The 23793-nt window shown below is 35.2% G+C and overlaps 1 protein-coding gene across 2 annotated transcripts in view; it reads left to right on the top strand.

The window, feature by feature from the left end:
* The window catches only part of LOC150097661 (uncharacterized), a 70355-nt gene extending 50983 nt beyond the window's left edge, over nucleotides 1-19372 (top strand). For both annotated transcript variants that reach the window (XM_090407414.1, XM_090407413.1), the window contains exon 3: nucleotides 18512-19372. In XM_090407414.1, the coding sequence (XP_090263540.1) occupies nucleotides 18512-18621 (110 nt within the window). In that variant the 3' untranslated portion in view covers nucleotides 18622-19372. The remainder of the gene's footprint in view (nucleotides 1-18511) is intronic.
* Nucleotides 19373-23793: the final 4421 nt, after the last annotated feature.

Below are 23793 nucleotides of genomic sequence, written 5' to 3'. Positions count from 1 at the left end.
CAAATGTTGTGAACTTATAAGATACTACAAGCTCTGTATTTATACTGATGGGACTACACTACAATACCTTGATGAGGAATGGGAATAATGGAAATGAGGTATAAACCATATGTGATAATGCCACAATAAACCAACTTGTAACCCAGATAGTCTAGTTTGATATATTAATTTGTAATATTCTACAAAGGAAAACCAATACTGTGCTGCATCCAAAACAGTCCAATAAATCAGATACCTAAATTTAATTTCGATAACTTTAACTCGCTACATGGTTATATTTAAACAAAGTTAGATCACATCACTTCCACTCCCCTTTCCACAAAACAATATGTGGAGTATCTGATAAGTTACATTCCATTTATATTTTTTTATGAGGTGACTTACCTTAATAAAAAGAACTGGAAAGAAATAGAATTATATTAAATGTTTATTTCTTTCCTACTCCATCTATTACATCTAGTGCAATAGTTCCATTAACAGTCCATTGCAGAATTTAATTTAACGTTGTAATTAAATTCACTTGTCTTTATCTCCATAAGTAATTAAAGTTATGTAATTCATTTTGTAAAATGTTGTTAAAATGAATTGTAATTTTGGTTCATGTTGTAATGCAATGCAGATTTCAGCAAAGTTATGTAATGGCAATGAAAACAAACATATTGACTTGACAATATGCATAGTTCAAGTATAGTACTACACTTTCAGCCAATAATAGCAAGTTTGAAGTAGGCATGCACATGCATAAGAGAGCAGAGTAGAGAGAGGAAAAAACAATGGCTATGTGTAACACGGTGAAGGCAGCCTCTCTTTTTTTTTTTTTTTTTTTTTTTTTTTAAACAGAAGAAATGGTTATAGGAACGTATTTCAGAGACCAATGGATTTATCTGAAAATATTCATTTCTTTCAATTGGTGTGCGACAACCAGAAATTAATATAGAAGAGGATCTTGAATATAGTTTTGTTGTAAGAATAACAGGAGCTCAATTTTGGAGAAGGCAGTTTTCAACGAGGTATGTCTATTGTTTAATTATTATAATCCTGTGTTTGTTTCCTGTAAATTGATGGAATGAAGATGAACATTTTATCTCAAGTGGAAAGTTGTATTCTTTCTTCTAGATAGTGTTCTTTGTGATAGTGTGTGTATATTACAAAACACTGAAGACAGGAAGAAAAGTGTTATTCAGTTAAGAAGAGGAACTGAATACATGTAAGAAGATTAATTACCCTAATGTATTTGTCTTCATGTTTAACTTTCCGGAGTGAGGTAAATATTCCTGAAGATAATTTTTACTCAAAGTACAGGGATAGGATGTGTTCCTTATTTTGTAATGAGTGTTAACTTTGAACCAGTGTGAAAAATTCCTTGATTGGAATGGATTGTATTAATAGGCTATAGTTGTTTTAATCATAAAAGAGGATTAGTAAAGAAATTTGTTTCCTTTGTTTTGCTTGTTGGAATTTTTTTAAATTCTTGAATTTAAATTTCAAGTGGGTGAGTGTGGGAATTATGTTTGTATAATAATAGCAATTATTATTATTATTTTGGTCTCCCAAGGAGTAACAAGACTCATAGCAGGAGGCCATCTTAGTCTACAAAGTCTCTCATTCTACTCCTTAAACCAACTCACCATCTGCACATTCACCACCCAATCAGGCAATGAATTCCATGGTCCAATCACACTCCATGCAAAAAAAAAAAAAAAAAAGCCACTTTTCATCCTCACCATTTCTCTCATAATTTCCAGGGAAGGCCTCTTGTAATTGTTTCTTCTCCATGTTCTGTTTGAAGGATTGACATTTCCTGGATCAATCCTGTAAATACCCCTCAACAGTTTAAATGTGTCAATCATGTCATCTCTTCTTCTGCCCACTGAACTCTGTAGTTTACATGTCCTCAATCTATTCTCATAAGTAACATAGAGTCCTGATATTTTGGTTATCTGCCTCTGTACCCTTTCCAAGGTTAATTTATCCTTTTCAAATCCAGTGATCAGATCAGGTATTTATTATTATTGATATCTGACTTCCATATTGTCAAAGGACTCATCGCAATAGGTTCGCATTCTCTCATGCAAAAAGATCATTGAACCATGCCTTAAACTCATTCACAATTTCAGCACTTACCACACTTTCAGGTAATGCATTCCACTCACAACCACTTTCCATTCAAAGAACTTGCTTCTCACTCTCCTGCTCACACTCTTTACATATCCTAGAGGGATAGCTTCTTGTTCTACTCTTGTCTCCTTCTATTCTATGAAAAATCTGTTTTACATTAATCTGGTAACAACCCATCACCAACTTATGTCTCAATGATATTTCCCTCTCTACTTCTATTCATTTCAAGCTCTACAAGTTGCATTGCCTCAATCTCTTCTTGTATTTGACATTCCATAGACCCAACACTGACCGAGTAAACCTTTTCCGGACCTTTTCCAATATATCCACATCTCCCTTCAAAATTAGGCAACCAAATCTGCACACAGCAGTCCATATGCAGCCTGATCAAAGACTTATATGGTATGGTAAAAAAAAAAAAAAACATTACTGAATAACATATATTGTTGTAGTTATTCAATATTGCCTCCTCTCCCCTCCTCTCCTGCCACCATACTGTGCAAGGGAACCTTAACCTCTTCTCCATGTCAATATTCTCCTCATTATTGCATAATTCTTTCTTTTCTTTTCTTCCTCCCCCCCCCACACACACACATGAGAAGTACTAGAATCTATAGCACATTAGTGCTGTGTATTAGGTGCAAATAAGGATTGAGAAAGAAGAAATCTATTGGCATTTTTCTTGAAATGCTGTAGGTTGAAATTGTTAGTAAAGACATCATGGGAAAAGTAGATGGAATAAAAGAGAAGAGGAAAAGCAGGTTCAATAAGTTTGCAGCTATACTGAAAGGGATATTGGGCATCTGCTGCTCTGATTTTAACAGGCCTAACAGCAAGTGGAGGAATGATGTTTGCAATTCACTGGAGCAGTGACCATGGAGGCACCTGTAGAAGAGACAAACACAGAGCTGAAACACTGCATCTGTGGGATAGAGGTTGAAGTGGACCTGTGAGGGAAGGGTCATCTATGAGCCAAGATTGTGGTCCAAGTTGCTGATACAAGAGGTAACCTTTATCCGGAAGGAGAACTGGTTAAAAAAAGATCCATTTGGGAAGTTATCAAGAATTAGAATAAATACATGTACAATTTGTGTTAGGCAATATTATAGCAAAGACCTCTACTTCTCATCTAGATTAGTCTGTGGTGTTGGAATAAAGAAGCCAGTTGGAGTAGACATTGAGGTCACTCAGGAAGAGGAGCTTGTCATTCAACTAGCTGGATTGCAGATGATCAAGCTTCATGGAAAGGAATGTGAAGAGGTCTGAGTGGTTATCAGTGGTTAAATTCTAAATTAGCCATTTTCTTCAAGGCTATGTCAGATTTCACAGAGACACAGGTGCCACCCTTGTAGTGAAAATAACCATGAAGTGTGTAGTTTGGGCAATGGAGGTGAACAGTAGTAGATGTATCTGCAATATGGGTTTCTGTTAGGAAAAAGATGTCTGATCTGGAAGACCTCAAGTGATGGTTAACGTCATTTATGTTTTTGTTAATGCCGTGGATGTTAATGAAGTGGATGTGAAAGTGAATTTTTAGTGAAGAGATTTAGTGAAGCTTGGTTTGTATCTTGTGTTTGGTTGTGATGTGACATTTTTGCTAGGATAATTTGAGGAATAGTCATTTTTGCTGTAGTGTTTCTATCATTGTCTGTAGGAGTCTTCATAAGTTTAATCATGATTGGATGGGAAGATATAGTGAGGACATGCAGTGAAAGAAGATACTCTTGGACATGACTTCAATACAGAGAGAGAGAGATCAGTCTCTGTTCCATGATGTGGCCTTGATAGTCCCCCCCCCCCCATACACATACCACTACTCAGACTCCCTCTCCAGGCATTACCTGGCAGAGTATATGGCAGTGGGATTATGCTCCAGTTGATTGGCGAGCCTCCTTACTCATTACTAACAGGTTTAGGCTCGTGCACTAACTGGTAGCCAGGCCTTCAGCATCACCATTTTAACTAATGTAACCTCAAAATGGAGGAGATTATGTGTCTCTAAGTGTGCTAGTCATGGCCTTGATAAACAGAAACTGGAATCCCAGCTCTGGAGATCAAACATGGCATTTGCCACCTCACACCTCCAATAAGCCAGGCAGTGGTATTTCACTGGGTGATGAAGAACATCCACCACCTAGTGTGAAGTTGGCATTTCCTCCAACTGGGAAGGTATCCCTTTGTAGTGGAATATGTAACCATATTTATTAAATTAGGCTGATTTTCAAGAGTAGCTACAGATTCTAAAAACAGTCTTTCTCTTCTAAGTTTACTGCAGTAGAGCATGTGTTTTTCCAATTAATTATCTATGTTGTATCTAAAATATGGCGTGCAAGGCCTGATTAACCATAGTCATGAATGCAGATGTATTTTTTATATTCTTACATGTGGATCTCCCCTCCTGTTCATAGCAGGCCAAAATAGAGTTCCTTGTTTCTGCAAGTTGACCTACTGTGCACAGACAAGATTTAGTGAAGCTTGGTTTGTATCTTGTGTCTGGTTGCGATGTGTCATTTTTGATGGGATAATTTGAGGAATAGTCATTTTTGCTATAGTGTTTCTGTCATTGTCTGTAGGAGTCTTCATAAGTTTAATCATGATTGGATGGGAAGATATAGTGAGGACATGCAGTGAAAGAAGATACTCTTGGACATGACTTCAATACAGAGAGAGAGAGAGAGAGAGAGATCAGTCTCTGTTCCATGATGTGGCCTTGACTGTTCCCCCCCCCCCCCATACACATACCACTACTCAGACTCCCTTTCCAGGCATTACCTGGCAGAGTATATGGCAGTGGGATTATGCTGATCAATTGGATAGATGCATAGAATCAATTGGAAAAAGTCCACTGTGCTCTATTGTGATAAATTTAGACGAGAAAGACTTGTTTTAGAATCTATAGCTGCACTCAGAAATCAGTCTTATTTTAATAAGATTGCATAAAACTTCCCAAAATATTGGAAATGCTAATACTTCAAGATCCAAGTCTCTAGTCTTACGTCCATGTGTGTGTGTGTGTGTGTGTGTGTGTGTGTGTGTGTGTGTGTGTGTGTTACGAGTCTCATATTGTATTCCCTGATGATGCCTTAGTGACTGAGATGAAATATTAATTTGAATCCTTTCTCGGTGCTGTTTTCACTCCATTAACCCTCTAACATGATTGTCAGTGAAACAGAATACCAGAGATTTGATGCTACAGCACTATTAACATGTGATATCCTCAGTGTTTGCATGATGTCTAAAAAGGACACAGAGTTCTTTAGAATACATTGGGAACCATGACAAGACATGGAAAAATATGGGAATCTACTGAGATTGTGTTGCTAACCTGTACTGCACATTGTATGAATCCTATCATTAATCTGTCAGAGTATTTCCAAACTGTGATCTACCTACTAGCAAACAGAAGCACTGAAGTATGCACAATAATAGGCACATGCACACAACTAATTTGAAAAACCATAAAAACTGTATTTGTTAACATACAGTATCATTATTTTATTTTTTGTAAAACTGCTTATTTATGCATTTTCTTTTTCATCTGAAGAAGAGACCTTGCTACCTGTGCTTGTTCTTTTTAAAACAATATAGTATATTACGATATTATCAACAGTCAACTCAGTGGCACATCAATTAATCAGTGATCACCAGTATGTATTCCACCAATCTAGATCCACTGTTGATCTCTTAGCCTATATCATTAACCCTCAAAAACTATAGTATATTTTTTGTTGGTCTTTTTTTTTAATATTTATCCTGTGCATGAGAGGCACAAGAATGCATAGGATAAATATTAAAAAAAAAAAGACCAACAAAAAATATACTATAGTTTTTGAGGGTTAATGATATAGGCTAAGAGATCAACAGTGGATCTAGATTGGTGGAATACATACTGGTGATCACTGATTAATTGATGTGCCACTAAGTTGACACATGGTATTTATGTGTAGGATGCAGCTAAGGATTGAGAACTGGTAATTAATTTACGGAATTCACAACGCATATGAAGTATATTAATTAAAGATACTTTAATGAATCACTTCTATATTTCGGCAATGTGACATTGCCGAAATATAGAAGTGATTCATTAAAGTATCTTTAATTAATATACTTCATATGTGTTGTGAATTCCGTAAATTAATTACCAGTTATGTCTAACCAACGTATAAGTCTTACTACTAGAAGGATTGAGAAAGAAAGAAAGAAATTTACTGACATTTTTCTTGAAGATGTAGATTTTATTTATTTATTTATTCTTATGACAAAAATAATACAATTCAGCTATAGGTCAATATCTAGTCCAGAAAGTCAATCTAGGACTCATCTGTTACCTCGTGGATGTCTTGGAGGTTACCATAAAATTGGCACCTTGGGCAGTTGTTCACAGTGTGAGTGATCGTCTGGGTTATGGGGGAACAGTCACAGTAATTGTGGTCTAAGTTTCCATTTGCATAGTAGGTAGCCACGTCTGCCTGGTTAGTTCTGATTCTGTTGAAAGATGACCAAATCTTCCTAGGAAGAGCAAAAACAGACTGCAGAGTACAGGGATCTTCAACCAGGAAGCCATTTGTTGGGAGATTGTTGGACTGGTGTTAGATGTTGATGGTAAGGCAGCTGAAGAGAGTTCATCCATGGACCAGAAAGGATTTCTTGATTTTAAGTGAAGACTCTTTTTGAGAGTCTGGGGCAGGAGCAGATTGTTCATTACTTTGTTAAATTCCTTATTCAAGGCTTGTCTTTTCCATATATTTGTTGGAGCAATGTTGGATAGGACAGGCAGCCAGGGGAGAGGGGTGCTTCTCAGTGTCCCACTAATTGTGCACATGTTTAGCTGGTTATTTATGATGTTAGTGTTGCACTTCGTTCCCAGATAGGGGCACAGTATTCTGCTGCAGAGAATGTGAGGGCTAGTGCAGATGACCTTAGGACTTCTGCCCCACAACTCCAGGTTATTCCAGCAAGCCTTGAAATAATATTATTTCTCATTTTAATTTTGTTGGTCAGGTTGGTGATACCTTTTATAGGTTAGGCTTCTGTCCAGGCTCACTCCAAGGTATTTCAGGTGAGGCTCATGTTCTACTATCTTGCTGCAGAAAGAGAGAGAGGTTGAGGTGTCAATTTGTCCCTGCATTGTTTAGGTGGAATGTTGTGGACACAGTTTTTGTTGGATTTGGCTTCAGGTACCACTGCTTGCAGTACTCTTCCAGGATGTTTAGGTCTGTGTTCAAGGTTGTTTCCAAGTTGGCAAAGGAGGTAGAATGGTGTAGGATTGCTAGGTCATAGGCATACATGTATTTACTTGAGCTGGTATGTTGAACATGTAAATGTTGAAGAGTAAAGGGGCTAACACAGAGCTCTGTGGAAGACTGTTGTGGAGAAATCTGGGCTTGCTCTTTTTTACACAAATATGGATCTTTCTGTTTAAGAGAATGAATTCAAAAAGCTGGAAAGTTTTTTGAAACCTTATAATATTGTTTAGTTTTAGGAGGAGGCCCCATGATCCAGACTGTGTCATAAGGTGATGTTTGACTCTGGATTTAAGTTTCTTCTGGAAACCTGCTTCAATCTGTGTTGTCAGGGCCAGTACCTGGTGTTAAATATAAAGTTTATTTTTATATTTTACTTAAAAATGGTACTTCAATATTCAATACTTTTTCTTATCTTCTTTAACTTATTTACTTAACAACAGTCGTAACTCCAAGTTGTGTAATCTTGCTATAAATTTCACATCTAGGAAAGTCCTAAACAAAAGTCTTACTTGTTGCTTTGTCATCCAGTTCATTACACAAGATCCTAGAGATCGTTGACACCTTCTTCTACTCTCCGGTAAATTTCACAAACGGACACTTTTTACGATATCGATGATACTTCACACGCGGAGATCGCCAAGGAATTTAGTGGTGGGAACTCTAGAGTATACCGTCACTGCTATTACGAAACTTCTATCATCGTCGGGCATCGGCTAGTGGGATGTAGATCCCTATCCTTGGAATGGCAGGATACATCTGGAAACTCCTCACAGCGAGAGCACGAACAGAAAAACGGAACAGCAAGCCTAGCCTGGAACCGAAAAGTCTAGCGTCTTTTCCTTTGATTCTTCCCCCTTTTATTCTGCTCTCCCAACCTTGGAACTCTTACAGATTTAATCACCCGGATTTTCTTGAAGGGATCTTCTCAGCCACCCAGCAGTTGCTGAGTCAAGTCGGGGAAACCCTGTACTTCGCTTACCTTCACGAGTTGCGATAGCCTCAGGTCTTACATGTTAATCCCCATCTGAGTTAATTCTTTGTCTGCGCAATTTCTTTATTACAGCAAGAATGAGTTAAATATTAATCAAATTACAAGTATATTAATTTAATATTGTTTCTCAAGTAAAATTGGTATAGAAGAAATTTTATTCTAAAATCCTTCTATACAAGATTTTACATCGATCACAACAACTTTTTCCTAGCCTGAAGCCAGCATGTTCATTTGGGAGTGCTCTTTCGATGTGTGGTGAAATTCTTTTAAGGAGCTTAAAGGTGGAGCAAAGCAAGGAGATAAGTTGTAGATTCTTGACATTATTTGGATCTTTCCCTGGTTTGGGCACAGCAATTATTTTGGCTTCCCACCATAGTTTTGGAAGTTCTGTAGTGGTTATGATTTTTGAGAACAGAGCAGCCAGCCATGTTTGACCTTATTGGCTGAGAAGTTTGAGAAACTTGGGGAAGGGATCATCCACTCCTGCAGCCTTGCCATTCTTGGTGAGTTTTAAGGCTTCCTGTTCCTCTCCCAGAGATACTGGGGATACAAGTTCAGAAAGTTCAGTGCCCATCTTCAAGTTTTTTCTGATGGTAGATTGCACGGTTATTTTCCTGGTAGAGCTGGGATATATCTTAGAGGTTTTCAGTAGATAATTAGCCATTTGGTCTGGAGTTATTTCTGGTGGTTTGTATGTTGTTTGTTCCAGATGACAGAGTTAGATGGAATAAATGAAGAAGGGTGGATGTGCATATGGTAAGTAATCTGGGTGAGCAGAAAAGAATGCTAATTTTTTAGAGGCTGAGGAAGCTACTGATGTGAGGTGTTTGTGCCAGGAGAGGCTAAAAGTAAATGTCAGTCCAAGGAGAGAGAGAGAGAGAGGGAGAGATATGACTCTGTCTGGTGATGTGTGTGTGTGCATTACTGAGGATAAGGGAAGGTGTGCTGAAATTCCTTTTGCAAGAGAAAAAGAACTACATTTTGATGGCATTGAAGATGACCAAGTCATCCTTGCCTCACTGATAATAGTATGGAGATTAGTAAGGCACTTGTTGCAGATGATCTTAATGTTTAGGATGTCTGAGAACTATATCTTGAAAGAGTAGGATGAATGGAGTGTGCTATCTTCAGCAAAGCTGTGGATAGAATTAGTGGTGATTGAGAGTAGGTCATTTATGTATAAGAGAAAGAGGGTAGGTGATAGAATGGAGCCCTGAGGCAATCCTGCATTGTGGCAAAACTCAGAGTGGGTGCTATCCACCATGGTACTCAATTAATGATCAAAGAGAAGGCTGGTTATCCAGTTACAGAGGATGACAAGTAGATGAAAGAAGGCAGTTTGCTATGCATGCAGCAATGTCAAACATGATTGGAAACTTTGGAAATGTCAACGGTAACAGCACATTTTGCTCCAAATCTTTTCATGGCACATGTTCAATGGTGAGTGATATAGGCTAAGTGATTGATAGTGGATCTAGATTGGTGGAATACATACGTGATCACCGGTTAATTGATGTGCCACTAAGTTGACTGTTGATAACTTTCTGCATTATTTTAGAGAGGAGTTGAGGTGATGCCGATTTGTCAGTAGCTGGGTGAAAGATGTCTGTCTCCCTTTTTTGGAATAGGTTGGATATATGCTTGCTTTCATGTTGGGATAAGTACCAGCTGAGTATAGAAGATTGAAGAGAAAACATTAGAAAACAGGTATTACTTCTAGAGCGCAATGTTTGAGTATGATTGGAGAGATGCCATAGCAACCAGAGGATTTTTTTTTTACATTTTTTTTATAACGTTGCTCCCACTCACAAAAAAGTTATTTGCAAACTTATAGTACATTTTGTACCATGGGGAGACTACAGATTTTTTTCTCTTTTATTAATTCTATATATTTTTTGTATTTTTAATTTATCTTTTACATAGATCAGAAACTCTGCTCAGAGACCAAACATGGAACTTTTTCAAGCCGCTTCAGGCTTCTGATAAGCAGGGAAGTGGTCTCACACTGGGCAAATAAAATTCATCTTATGCCTATAGACAATCAAACCATTCATGCCTATAGGTTGGAGAGCAGGCATGCTAAATATTTGGCCAACCAGGCTGGCATTCTTTAGTTATTCAGTTTAGTTCAATTCAGTTCAAATTCAATTTTGTATTCTTATGTCTTTCCTACTAAAAAAAACCACAAGGGGCATATTATGCTCAGTCTGACATGGCAAGAAGAGATTTGCCATCTTCTATGCAGGAGTTGGAGGAACAGTGTGATGTTAGCTTTATCTTTGGGTGTTGTGGCAGTCATGCCATCTGGATGAGAAAGAGAGAGGAGGGAAGAAGCACAGATGAGCAGAACACATAGCATCCATTTGGACAGGAGGAAAGTGTTCTTCTGTTTGCCTTCATGAAGTCAGTTGAATTTAGATCTGCTGATGATAATTTTACATTTATTACATACTTCAGTATAGGCTGAGTGTTAAGATAGGGTTCTTGATGCAAGCTGCATATGGTAAGCCGTTGTTTTTTTTTTTTTTTTTTTTTAATCCAGTTCTTTTAGTACACCTTCTGTTGAACGGATTTAGGAAGTGGACAAGAATACAATTGGGAATGAAGGCCTTTGTGCCAATGAGGATAATTTCTGTGACTCTCATTGTGGGTGTCTGGGTCAACAGAGCAGAAGCAATAGGCAGAGACCATAGAAAGGAAGAGAAGTAGTTCTGGAGGTCTTCCCACTTGGTACTTTGTAGTGCCAAAAGACATGTATTCTGTGGGAGCGGAGACTTATTAAATGCCAGATTGTGATCTGAGTTACTGAGAGGAGAGGTGACTGTTGTGGTATATCTGGAAGAACTATTTAAAAAGAGATGAAGATATTGGGAAAGTGAAGAGAATTATCAGAAATTTGGGTAGACAGATGTACAATTTGTGTTGGATCATTACTTATAGCAAAGACTTCTGCATCTCGTCCAGTTTAATCTTTTTTGTTGGAAAAAAGAGAGTCAGTTGGAATTCTGGATGTTATGATCGCCTAGCAAAATGACCTCACTATTTGAATAGCTGGAGTGCAAATAGTTAAGCTTTATGAAATGGAAGGTAAAGAGGTCTGGTTTTTTGAGTTTGGAGATGAGTAAATGCATTATATGAATGTTTACTAAATGGGCAAGGGAACTTTGAGCTATAGGTAGTCAAAAGCAAGGGATTTCTAAATTTGGCATTCTCTTGTAGGCAATGTTGGATTGCACACTGGCACAGGTACCATTCTTGTGGTAAAATGAATCATGAAGAGCGTAATTTGAACATTGAAGATGGATTGTGGTGATGTCATTGCAATTTGGGTTCTGTCAAGAAGGAGGTCTTGTCTAGATGTCTAAGTGGAGTTGGGTATCATTTATGTTGGAATTTATGCCACAGATGTTTATAAATGGATTCAAAAGAAATTTTATTTTTTTTCTTTTGGTTGGAATTCTTGTATGTTATGTTTGGAATATTCTGCTTGGTTTTATTTGTTTGAATGGATTAATTTTTGATGGAGATTTTGATTACAGTATAACTGTCATTTCTCAACAGTGCCTCCCACCCTGGCAGGGTATGTGGCAGTGGGATTATATGCTATCTGACTGGAAGCCTTCTGACTCATTATTGACAGGTTCTGGCCCATATACTATCTGACAGTTGAAGGGTTTTGATCTTATTCAGTTAACATATTGTATTCACTTTTATTCATTCCCAACCCATAAGATAAAGATAAAGCAGAGAGAGGCAAAACTTTAAGTCAAGTCACTTATGGCATTATTAAACTAAGCAGTTTTTTTCAGTGCAGATTTGTTAGATATGCTGCATTATATATTTATAAATCCCAAGAATTTCAATTTATGAACAGTATATGATATAGAAAATGCAATTGTGAAATGAAGTGCAGAAAATCATTATACATTATCAGATATTCTAACATCAACAAATATATAATATATTATAGTCTGTCTATTGCTTATTCAGTATTATTATACAGCTTACACCAAGCACATCCTCGAACAAATCATGGTGTTGTTTGGTTGGAAAAGAGCCATGTTCCATTCTCATAATGATGAAAATGAAACCTTTATATTTACTAAAATAAAGAGCCCAAAGGCTTCAGTTCAGCGATTCAAAATATAAATCAAGTGGATATTATTTCATATGAAATAATAGCAGATTTCGTATGAAATCTTCATAGTTTCTACATTCGGCTTTGAAATAATGCTGGATTTAATATCCACTTGATTTATATAATAATAAAACCTTTATAGTTTTTATTCAAAATTTGTGATTCTTGACCACAAGGATTAATGAGAATAAACTATTATTAAGATAGTAATAAGATAGTCAAGTGTAGGTGAATAACTATTTTAATTACCAACTAGTTTTGCCAGCTTATGCTGTCTGCTTCATCAGGGCACAATCAAGAAAACCAAGAAAATGAAAATCACAAGCTAAACGTTAACTGGCAATTCTATTTCAATAACAAAATAGTGCGTGTGAAACAATACGCGTGTCGTGGATATATGATTTACTTCACATGGTGTATTCCGGTAATTGGATTGTATTTTTTTATAGAATAAGCTATATAAAACACAATGAATTGATAAAAGGCCCGACAAGTTTCGTAAGTCGTTTGACTTACATCTTCCGGGGAAAGAGGTAATTTAAAGTTAAAACACAAAGAAAAGAGAAATTATTAGTAACAGTTCATACTAAACAGTTGTGGCTGTCTGACTATTCATAAAATTTATAATCAGAGTGCAGATTCAAAGTAATGATGAGTTACTTGTTGAGGTGCATTTTGTAGTTTGCACTGAAATTCATTTCTTGTGTGTTTATTGTTCTAATTAAAGTCTTCCAAATGTCTGGTAGGATTAAACCTTGGTTCCTGTTGAGGTTATTTGTGGAACGGGCAACTGTAGCAGCTTCTTTGAAGATTCTGGAATGGTAGTTTTCTTTATATGGCATATATAGAAGAAAAGTTTTTTTTTTTTTTCGATGAAATTAACACTTAAAAATAAATTATAAGGTGGAATGGAACAAAGCTAAGTGGATTATGTTGTGTCATATAGAGAGGGGTTCTTGCAGTGAGTTAAGACTCCAGGGTGACATGAAATAATAATAATTTATGTAAAATTAATATAAATTTAGGTGACGAATGTTCATCACAGGATCAAGATAACTGCTTGCTGAATAAGCTCAGTGCATGAGATATTATGGTATCTTATTTTTAGTCTTGTATTTATGCATAGGGTTATAGACCTGACTTACATCAATTGATGAAAGGTTTCAAATATCTATTTATATTAAAGTAACATATTTTACTGGAACTTTTGATAATTGCAATTATTAAATTCGTCAGTGAGAAACAAGCTATCTGAAAAATATGCTAAAAAATTACAATTTAACTCTCTTTGTTTAGAACAAATTGATTTTTTGTATAAAACTACAGTATATATAGCTACTCGCTCCCCCCCCCAAATATCTGAATGATATAGTGAATAGATGGTATTATTATAAAGAATTTGTTAAAAAATTATTTTTGTGACATGTCCTTTCATAAGAAAATATTTGCTAAAATAAATACATCGTAAATTACAGTGCGAGTAAAAAAAAAAAAAAAAAAAAAAAAATATATATATATAAAAATTGTAAATGAAAAATGTTTTTGAAAACTTGCTCAAAAAACATATAAACTCAACTACTTATTGCATTTTTATAAATTAAAAAAAAAATTATAACTGAAATTTTAAATGAAAAGTTTTCTCTGCCCATCTGTTCTAAAACAAAACACAACCCCCATCTATGGAATCGCAGTTGTTAACTTGATAAACAGTGCTGTATCCTCAGTGAAACAGTGACAGATATTCCTTGTAAGATAGTTCAAGCAATAGCTGAATGAAGTTAGGATAAAGTCAATTTTTGTATTTGCTTGGGGTCATAGTCACTTCTGCTTATTTTTGGAAGCAGAAAGCCAGGAAACTTTCCAGTTCTCCTAATGTTGCTGTTGGTATGCAGCAAACAGAAAACAATTTTTTGATACTTGATGTGGATGGGATAGATTTTTGGTATTCTTCTGAGGGTAAGGAGTGAGTCAGATACTTCTTAAAGAAATAATCATTTTTTGCCTGTTTAAGTTTTCATATTACTGGATAAACATACGTGGTTCAATATGAGCCACATGTGTTTATCCTGAACAAGGCTTGAATTCCACTTGTGTCATGGTCAGAATCATATGTAGACAATAACGACTTCAATTTATTGTGCCGTCAACAGTTTCCTTTGATTTTGCATCTTAAGTTCTTTTGTAGTTTCTGTATATTCAGATCCTGACAACTTCTACTGCTGTCTGCAAGGATAGAAAAATCAGAACTCCATGGTGGACATAAGAAGTTAAAGAGGCAGTGAAGGAAAAGAATAAAGCATATCAAAAGTTCCTGGCAAATAAGTCGGCTTTTGCTCTTAGAGAATACAGAGACAAATGTAAGAAAGTGAAACACTGTGTAAAACTAGCTAAACAAAAGTCGTGGGAGGACTTTGGCAAGAACATACAAAATAAATATCAAGAAGGTGGTAAGATATTCTGGAGGTTGTTGAAGAAGCTTAGAAATGGAGGAAAGAGTGCTGTAAAAGGAGTTAGAGATGATAAAGGTGACATGAAAACAGGAAAAAAAGATATCCTTCAAGTATGGAGTAATTACTTCGAAAATGCTAAATGAAACAAGCAGTGGTAAAAAAACACTCAACAGGCATACAGTCAGGAATACATATCCATACTTGAAGTAGAAAAAAAATATCAAAGGCTTAAAATGTAGAAAGGCAGCAGGAGTAGATGATATTCGACCAGAAATGCTGAAGTATGGTGGTATAAAACTCTTACAGTGGCTGCATTGTATAGTTCAGAAAGGCTGAACAGAGGGACAAATTCCTGATGATTGGAGTAGAGCTCAAATAGTACCCATATACAAAAAAGGAAATAAAACTGAATGTGAGAATTACAGAGGTATTTCCCTACTGAGTTTTCCCGGCAATATCTATGCAAGTATACTTGAGAAACGGTTGAGAAGAATTGTGGAAGGAAAGCTTGGTGAAGAACAAGCTTGATTCAGGCCAAATAAAGGCTGTCAGGATCAGATCTTCACTTTATGACAAATAGTTAAGAAAGCATGGAAATATAACAAAAATCTGTATTTAAGTTTTGTCGATCTGGAAAAGGCATATGACAAGGTGCCAAGAGAGAAGCTATTCAATATGCTACAGTTATATGGTGTCAATGGGACATCATATCAAGCAATACTTAGTCTTTATTTGAGTTGTAAGTCAGCAGTTAGAATTGAAGGAAGTACAGGAAGATGGTTTAATGTTAAATCTGGTGTGAGGCAAGGATGTGCATTATCCCCTCTGTTATTCATTATCTATATGGATCACATTATGAAGAAAGTGGTATTAAACATGATATCAGAATTGGAGATGTGAATGTCAGCTCTTTGCTTTATGCTACAAGTCTGCAAGATTCTCTGACTAAATTGAATAGCTGTTGTAATGGATACGGTATGAAGGTCAGCAATAAAAAGACAAAGACAATGAAAATAGGTAGAATCATTGAAAATGTCAACTGTGTTGTGAATGGAGAACCTGTGGAACAAGTAAAACATTTCAGCTACTTAGGCACGATTTTTACTGAAGATGGTAAATTAAATAGGGAAATAGACAACAGAATCAACAAAGCTGGTATGGTAGGAAGTCAATTGAATAAATTCATATGGAATAAGAGAGAAATTAGTCGGAACACTAAATTAGCTGTATACAAGACAGTGTTCAAACCAGTTTTAACTTATGGATCTGAGAGCTGGGTCAGAAGTAAAACACTTGACCAAAGACTAGAGACTGCAGATATGAGAGTCCTGAGAAAGATTAGAGGCGTGAACAGATGGCATCAATGGCAATATCATATTAAAAACGAGGATATTAGGAAAGAACTTGACATTGTCGGCATCCAGAAAAGTGACCATACCACCTGAGGTTAGCAGAGCTAATCTTAGGTGGTATGGTCACTTAAACAGAATAGGCAAGGAAAGATTAGCAAAACAAGTGTTCTCTGCCAGGTTAGCAGGAAAACGACCAGAGGAAGACCAAGATATAGGTGGAATACGTACAAAGTGCCTTAGACGATAGAAATATAAGATCTGATAATGTTGGAGTCTTGACAAGTAACAAACTGATTTGGAGGTAAATTGTAGATAGGAAGTTAGTAATGATGTAAATTTTTCATGTAGTAGTATCATATCCTGTACACCCCCTTGAGGGTACATGTCAGGAATTTGATGATGATGATGATAACTTCTATACCAGTGTTGAGGATTTCTACATTAAACAGACTGGACACATTTTATAATTTCATCTCAAGGTTCAGATTTGCTTCAAGCTTCGCTGATGCTTTATTTCATTCATTTCATTTTATTTGTTTATTTTATTTTGTCATTTGGACTCAAATTCTTCAAAATTGGATGCAGTTTGTGACTACAAATTTTTTTCTTGCTGCTGTTGGTGATTTTTGATTCACATTCACCCACTCTTTGCCAACCAATGTCACATCTGTAATATAACTTTTCCAGAATTTTTTTCGATGTCACTAGCCATCTCCATTATTCATCATAAAAAGTTTTTATTTCATCTTAAAGTTTGTGATGGCATTCTGATCCATTGGTTGAATCATTGAGATAGAGTTCAGAAATAAAAATTTTACTTTTATGAATCTTGGAGAATACTTAAACTCTAAGCTATAAGCTTAGAGTTGAAGTATTCTCAGCAAATTTCAACAAATGAGCTCCATCTTCACTAAGTTAGTTATCAAAGTTATAAGTGAATGTGTGAAAAATTTTACAGTCACCCATAACTTCCATTACTACTGAGAAAAATCACACTAGTAGTCAGTTCCTGATCATATTCTTTAAATACCCTTGAGTTCTCAGCATGGTAGATAAGAATCAGAATGAAGATTTTGAGGTCGCCTGAGGCATTCAATCCCTTGTATTCTGGAAGTTTCTGTTCATCCTTCATAATGTATGCTGTTTTGGGCATTTTTTTCCAGAAGAGACCAGTTTGCCAAAAATTAAAATTTAGGAAAGTAAACCTTGAACAAGTTTTTCAAAATTTCTCATAATCTGTTATCTGATGATGTGCCTCTTTATGCTTTGTAGTTTGTTAGATCTCAGTTTTATTCTTAAAACACATAAACACCCATGCTTTAAATTCAGATGTGCAACTTGGATTTTTTATTTTTATTTTTTTATTTTTTTTCAGATCAGTAAATATAATTTGTGCATTCTCACAAGTCATTTCTGCTGACACACATTAGTATCTTTTTTTTTTTTTTTTCATCTCTGAACTACTCTAGTAGTTTCTTTTTCAGAAGCAATTAAATCACCTCCCTTGGTTTTGCCACTTTTATGGAGCTTGTACATGGTTTGCAGTCTATTTGTCAGTACTGATGATAATGTTCTTTTATATTTGACCATGCAATATCAACCACATGTGTACCCTCTTTCAGCCTTTTGAGTAATATAAAGTTTCATATTCAAACCTATAAACTTTTTAGGTGTACTCTTTTCTTTTGTTTGAAATGTATATTATGCACAGTACACATTTATTCTTGAAGATATGTTAATAATTAATCCTAATATTCAAAAAATATTTTAATAAACTGTAGAAAGCTGTTATGAGAGATTTTAATAAACCACAGAAATCAGTTATCTAATTGTAGTGGTCTGAAAACTGAAAGAGAAGCAAAGGAGAGCTGTTTTAAAACACTCAACATGTTTGTCATCAGTGCCTACATGTTATTTAAAAAAAAAATAAAAATAAATAGAAATTACGAATTCAGAATTACTTTTTTTTTAACCAATAATTCGTTAAACAGAAAAGCTGACTACTGGAAATAGAATTGCTATATAAAATAGTTAATAGAAAAACTTTTCACATATTTATATCAGTAAGTGCATTTATGCATTAACAGAGATTGAAGAAACTAAACAAATCTGATAGTAAATTTAGGTAGCCATGTGGTTCCCATGGCTGTTTGCTATCTTGATGATTTGTCTTGTGACCTCTTAGCAGATTTATTTATAAGTTTGATGCTTTCCAGATTCTTCACCAAGTGGATCTGCTGCAGCATGTTCACAGCATACAGAACCCATGGATACTACCAATCATCCCTCTACATCTAATTCACAGAATACAGGAACTGCATCATAATTAAAAAAAAATATATATATATATATATATATATAAAATTAATAAATAACAGCAGGAAGTAGGAGCTGTTCTGTAGTCCAATAATAAAAGTACAGAAAGGACTCAGAAATTGGTAGTGCCAAAGATATCCTAGTCATAAGATATAAAATTTGTCAAGTATTGCATTTTTTCACTTGTTGGATGTTTTTTCTCATTGTTTTGATGATAAAAACATTTTCTAACATTTAATAGACTTTTTTGTACTAAGATGATAATGCTCATCTAAAAGTGACTTAATTACTAGAAAATGCACAACATGTTAATGATTTTTAAACAAGTGATTGTGTGTCACTAGTATGTGTGGGACAAAATGTAAGCTTTAAAATACAGTTTTTTGATGTGTAGATGAAATATATGCTTTAAAATACAGTTTTTTTATGTGTAGCAAAATATATATGCAAGAAATGAGCTATCTGCATAATAAATTGACATTTGTTAGGTTTAATCTTGAAGTTTTAGGAATATACACAAATAACTTTTGCTGATATATATATTGTTATACAAAACAGGGTATATCTAAAAATACAGTTCAGTATTATATTAATAGTGTTGACTTATTCCAAACCATTGACCAAATAATTTTTTATGGTTATCTTTATACAAGGGAAGGAAGGGATAAAATAAAGTTGGTTAATGCTTTTAAATTATTCTTACATTTGTATATTGCAGTGAATTATATTTATATGTTAATAAATTTCATTTCTTAAAAGTAGAGTGTGAGGATTGTGAATATAATCATTTGATTATTTTATGTAATAAGCAGAAAGTCTTATTTCTATGAGCACTTACACAACAAACAAACAAATAATAGTTCCAGGAAAATTGTTGATAGAAACATTTTCGACAGTGTAGTATATATATATATATATATATATATCATTTACCAGATATTAATAAGTCTAGTACATATAGATGTTAGATAATCATCCCTGTGAATGTTTCTGCTTGATAAGAGTTAATTTGAAAAGGCATCATTAATATTGAAATATTAAATAAAGAATTAAAATCCACTATTCATCAGTCTGTACAATTTTCAGGTCTTAATTTTTTTTTTTCTCCCAGTTTCTTAACCAAAAGTGATAGGAACTTATTCCTTAAAATACATAAGTTATTAGTTTTTAAATAGTACAGGCAGTGATTTTCTTGTATAAAAATTTAAACAACATGCAGTATTACTTATACATTATATCATTGAACAAAAATAATCTACATAAAATGAATGTGCAGCCATATTATATATATATATTTTACTTTTTAATGTTATATATTAAAAGATATATAACACACACACAAATGCATATGATGGTGTACAACATGATGAGATAAATTAAAAGATATATATATACACTCTGCATATATTTGTGAAACTTTTAAAAAATATTAAATTTATATTAGCATACTTGATTTTAATGTTTTTTGTATGCATTTTATTTGTAAGTTACAGAAAGGTAAGGCCTCCTCAGAAGAAAAAAAAGTACCAGAACTGTTAAGTAGTTAAGAAATGATGTACTTTGTTTTTGGAAGTTAATATCTTTTAAAGATGGTTCTTCCATCTGCATGTACTTCTTGCAGTATTCTGTCACTCCTGGCTCACTTTTAATTTGCAATTATCTTTAGCATTAAACGTTTTCTATCAATTTTATTTAGTTGTGTTAAGATTACTGAAATCTTTTTTCTTTTTTTTTTTTTGCCATTCAATATGCTCTCTTAAGTTGAGGAAGCATAAAAAAAAAGTCTGGGAAGTAGAAAGGTGTGTGCTCATGAAATACTGTACTTGAGCAAAGCATACATTGAACTGAATACAAAACATTGTTTTTGTAAAGGTTTCATTTATTGAGTACTTGCCTTTGCAGGAATTTCCCATAATTTGAATTATAAAGATGCTTAGGAATGTTCAAATATAAATGTTAAGTTGGTCTCATGGGATTTAATCATTATTAACAGCAGACCATCATGGAGGTCCCACTCAACTAGTCATGTATGTATCGTATTGTATACCTGTAAGTCATTCATTCTCTGTGCTCATACTGCTCTCTGGCAAAGCAATCATCTCATACACTACCCCCCCCCCCCTTCATGGATAATGAAACATCTCTATATCACCTTCCCTTTGCCTAGCCACCAAGCTCTGCAAATTACATTCCCTCAGCCTCTCCTCATAACTAACTCATAAATTTGCTTCTGTAGTAAATCTGTGCACAGGTCTAATCATTATGATCTTTCACGGCAGTACTCTCCTCCTCCTCATAATAGCAGCAACAGTGTGTCGTGGTCTTTTATGATGCTTGCAGCTTATTATTTTCTTAACCTCCATGAAGTCACAAGATTCACTGTGGGAGGTTAAAGCTAGTCAGTACAAAATCTATCATACCACTCCTTAACCTCATCCATGTTTGCACTTTAACCACCCTTAGGCATTGTATTCCATGCTCCTACCTCTATCTCTCCATGCAAAAAACTTACTTCTTACCCTCTTACTCACTACTTCCATTTGCAACTTCCAGGTCCCTTGTTCCTTCTTTCTTCCCCTCATTCTACCATATTAAAAATCTCCCATGTGTTAATCTGATAATAACCCTTCAACAGCCTAGATGCCTCAATCATATCCCCTGTCCTTATAATCAGCATTGCACAGTCCTGATATCACTTTTTGTTATCAGTCTCTGTATCCTCTCCAAGGTTACTTCATCCTCTTCAAATCCTGGTGGTCAGATCTGAGCACAGAAATCCAGATGTGGTTGGATCAAAGCTCTGTACAATGGAACCACCACCCTTTCATTTCTCATGGTCAATGTTCTCCTCAGTAATGCAGCATTTCTCTGAGATGTTTTCACAACCTTTGAAATATGTCCTCTGAACTTCAAATGTCCATCTACAATCAAACTAAGATTGTATTCCTTCCTTCCTTCACTTCTTCCAGTATAATTCCACCAAGTGACTATAAAACAGCCTGTTGGTGGATCCCAAATTTCAAAACCTTACATTTGATTCCATTAAACTGACATGCCCACTTTTCCAACTTATTCAAATAATCTTGAAGAGCCAAAACTCAGCAGTACTACTAATAACCCTCCCAAGCTTCACATTATCCGTAAACAATTGAATATCTCCCTGTAGTACTGTGACAGCATCATTGATATAAAGATTGAACAGTAATGATCCCAGTACTGAACCCTGTGGTACTCCACTTTAACCTTCCTACTCTCTGATACTATTTCCCATATACAACTATTCCTATCAAAAAGCTAGTTTACCAATCCAAATCACTAACCTGATATCCAAGACCATTATGTTGCAACTTAAAAACTAACTTGTCGTGTGGCATTCTGTCCAAAATACCTTTGAAAAAAAAAAAAAAATGACATGGATATCAGGTTAGTGGTTTGGATTGGTAACTAGCTTTTTGACAAAGAGTCCCTTAAAAAATCCATACTGGTCTGCATAAGTAATATTTCCATCATCTGTCCCCAGTTTTGTATATCAGTCCTTACCAATTTCTCCAAAATCTTAAAAACTACAGAAGAAATAAAAAGAGGCCTATAGTTTAATACTTCTGTTCTACTGCTACCTTTATGCAATGGCACTATCTTACCCTCCTCCTATTCTCCAGGAACATGTCCTGTTGCAAAACTTTCATTAAACAGTAAAGTTAATGGCATGGTCAGTTCCACAGCACATTCCCAACACGTTACCTTAAAACACATGGCAGAATTCACTGACATTTAGCATATCCAGTATTCAAAATACATCGTTCATTCATTTCTAACACTTTGTGGCTCCTTATCCCTCTAGGAATAATGCTTGCTGTATCAGGATGGAATACTCCAATAAAGAGATCATTAAATAGTTCAACTATGTCATCTACGTTAGTCACTTGAGTCCCATCTCCATCCAGCAAAGTAATCCATCTACAATAATTTCCCCTCCTACTTGCCAAATAGTGAAAAAAACTCCTTGGGATTCTCCTTGGATTACAGTGCTAGTCTCCTTTCATATTCTAATTTTTCCTCTCCTTACAATACTAGTCACTTTCTTAGCCTGAGCCTTACATTCCTCAGGCAGCTGTTCTTCATCCCTCTGTTTATATGTCTTCCATAATCTCTTTTTCATGTGTAAATCTTGTTTAATTTCTCTAGTCATCCATTTGACTGCAAATTGCTTTATCTTCTTCACTTGAGGTATACAATCTGCTATTGTGTCAACAATTTTTCTTAAGTATTTCCCATGCACTACTGACTTCTCTTCCTTCAAATTCTTTCATCTATTGTACTGCAACAATGTGGTTTCTAAGTCTATGATAGTTGCCTGCCTTATAATTCCACATAAATTCCTTCTGCCTTAATACTTCTGCATGCCTATTCATCCTCTAAGTCAGGATCACATGATCACTCTCACCAACTTGGAGCAAGTATGACATCTCAGTCACAATCAGATTTTCTGATGCTATGACCAAATCCAAAACTTTTGACCTTTGTGTCCCCCCCCCCCCCCCCCAATATATGCTATTAAAGACAGTTGTCCCTCAAAAAATCCAAAAATTCAGTTTCCTTAGTCAAAATCCTACTTAGTTAATCAAGTTTCAATAATACCAATAGTTTTTTGGAGGGATTGTGCCAATCAATGTCACAAACTCATTCCCTTTATTCATAATGCTTCTAGCCTTTGTATACAGAAAAAGCAGTGCATTGCTAGTGTTCTTACAACCATTATTACTCCCCGCATCTCCGCCTGGCTCAGCTTCAGAAATGAGAGGGTATATACTTGTACACCCTCTCATTTCTTAAGTCACTATCTCCATACAATGCCATCCCTGCTAAATTCCACCCTTGTAATTAAAGTTTCCCTGCCCTAACACACTCACTTGACCAGAAAACAGCAGTCCCTTTCCATATGCCAGCATCCTTCTGCATTCAAATATAATTCATCTCTCTCATACAGCTCTTCTCTCCTCAAATGTACTCCATACATCAACATATTTTGAACCTCTCTTCCTACACATTTTTACTATCATCTCATTTGTCATCATTGCTCTTCTCCTCCACTCCATATTATCATACCAGAACAACACATTCACACAGTCTTCCCTGTGACACATTTCTGCTACACTACTCCTAATATCAATCTCAAATCTCT

This window comes from Typopeltis vanoorti, chromosome 17 (genome assembly GCF_054136105.1).
Source record: "Typopeltis vanoorti isolate ZY-2024b chromosome 17, IOZ_Tvanoo_1.0, whole genome shotgun sequence".
Lineage (NCBI taxonomy): Eukaryota > Metazoa > Arthropoda > Arachnida > Uropygi > Thelyphonidae > Typopeltis > Typopeltis vanoorti.
The sequence above is the reverse complement of the archived record's forward strand: the minus strand, read 5'-3'. Positions and strand labels throughout refer to the sequence as shown.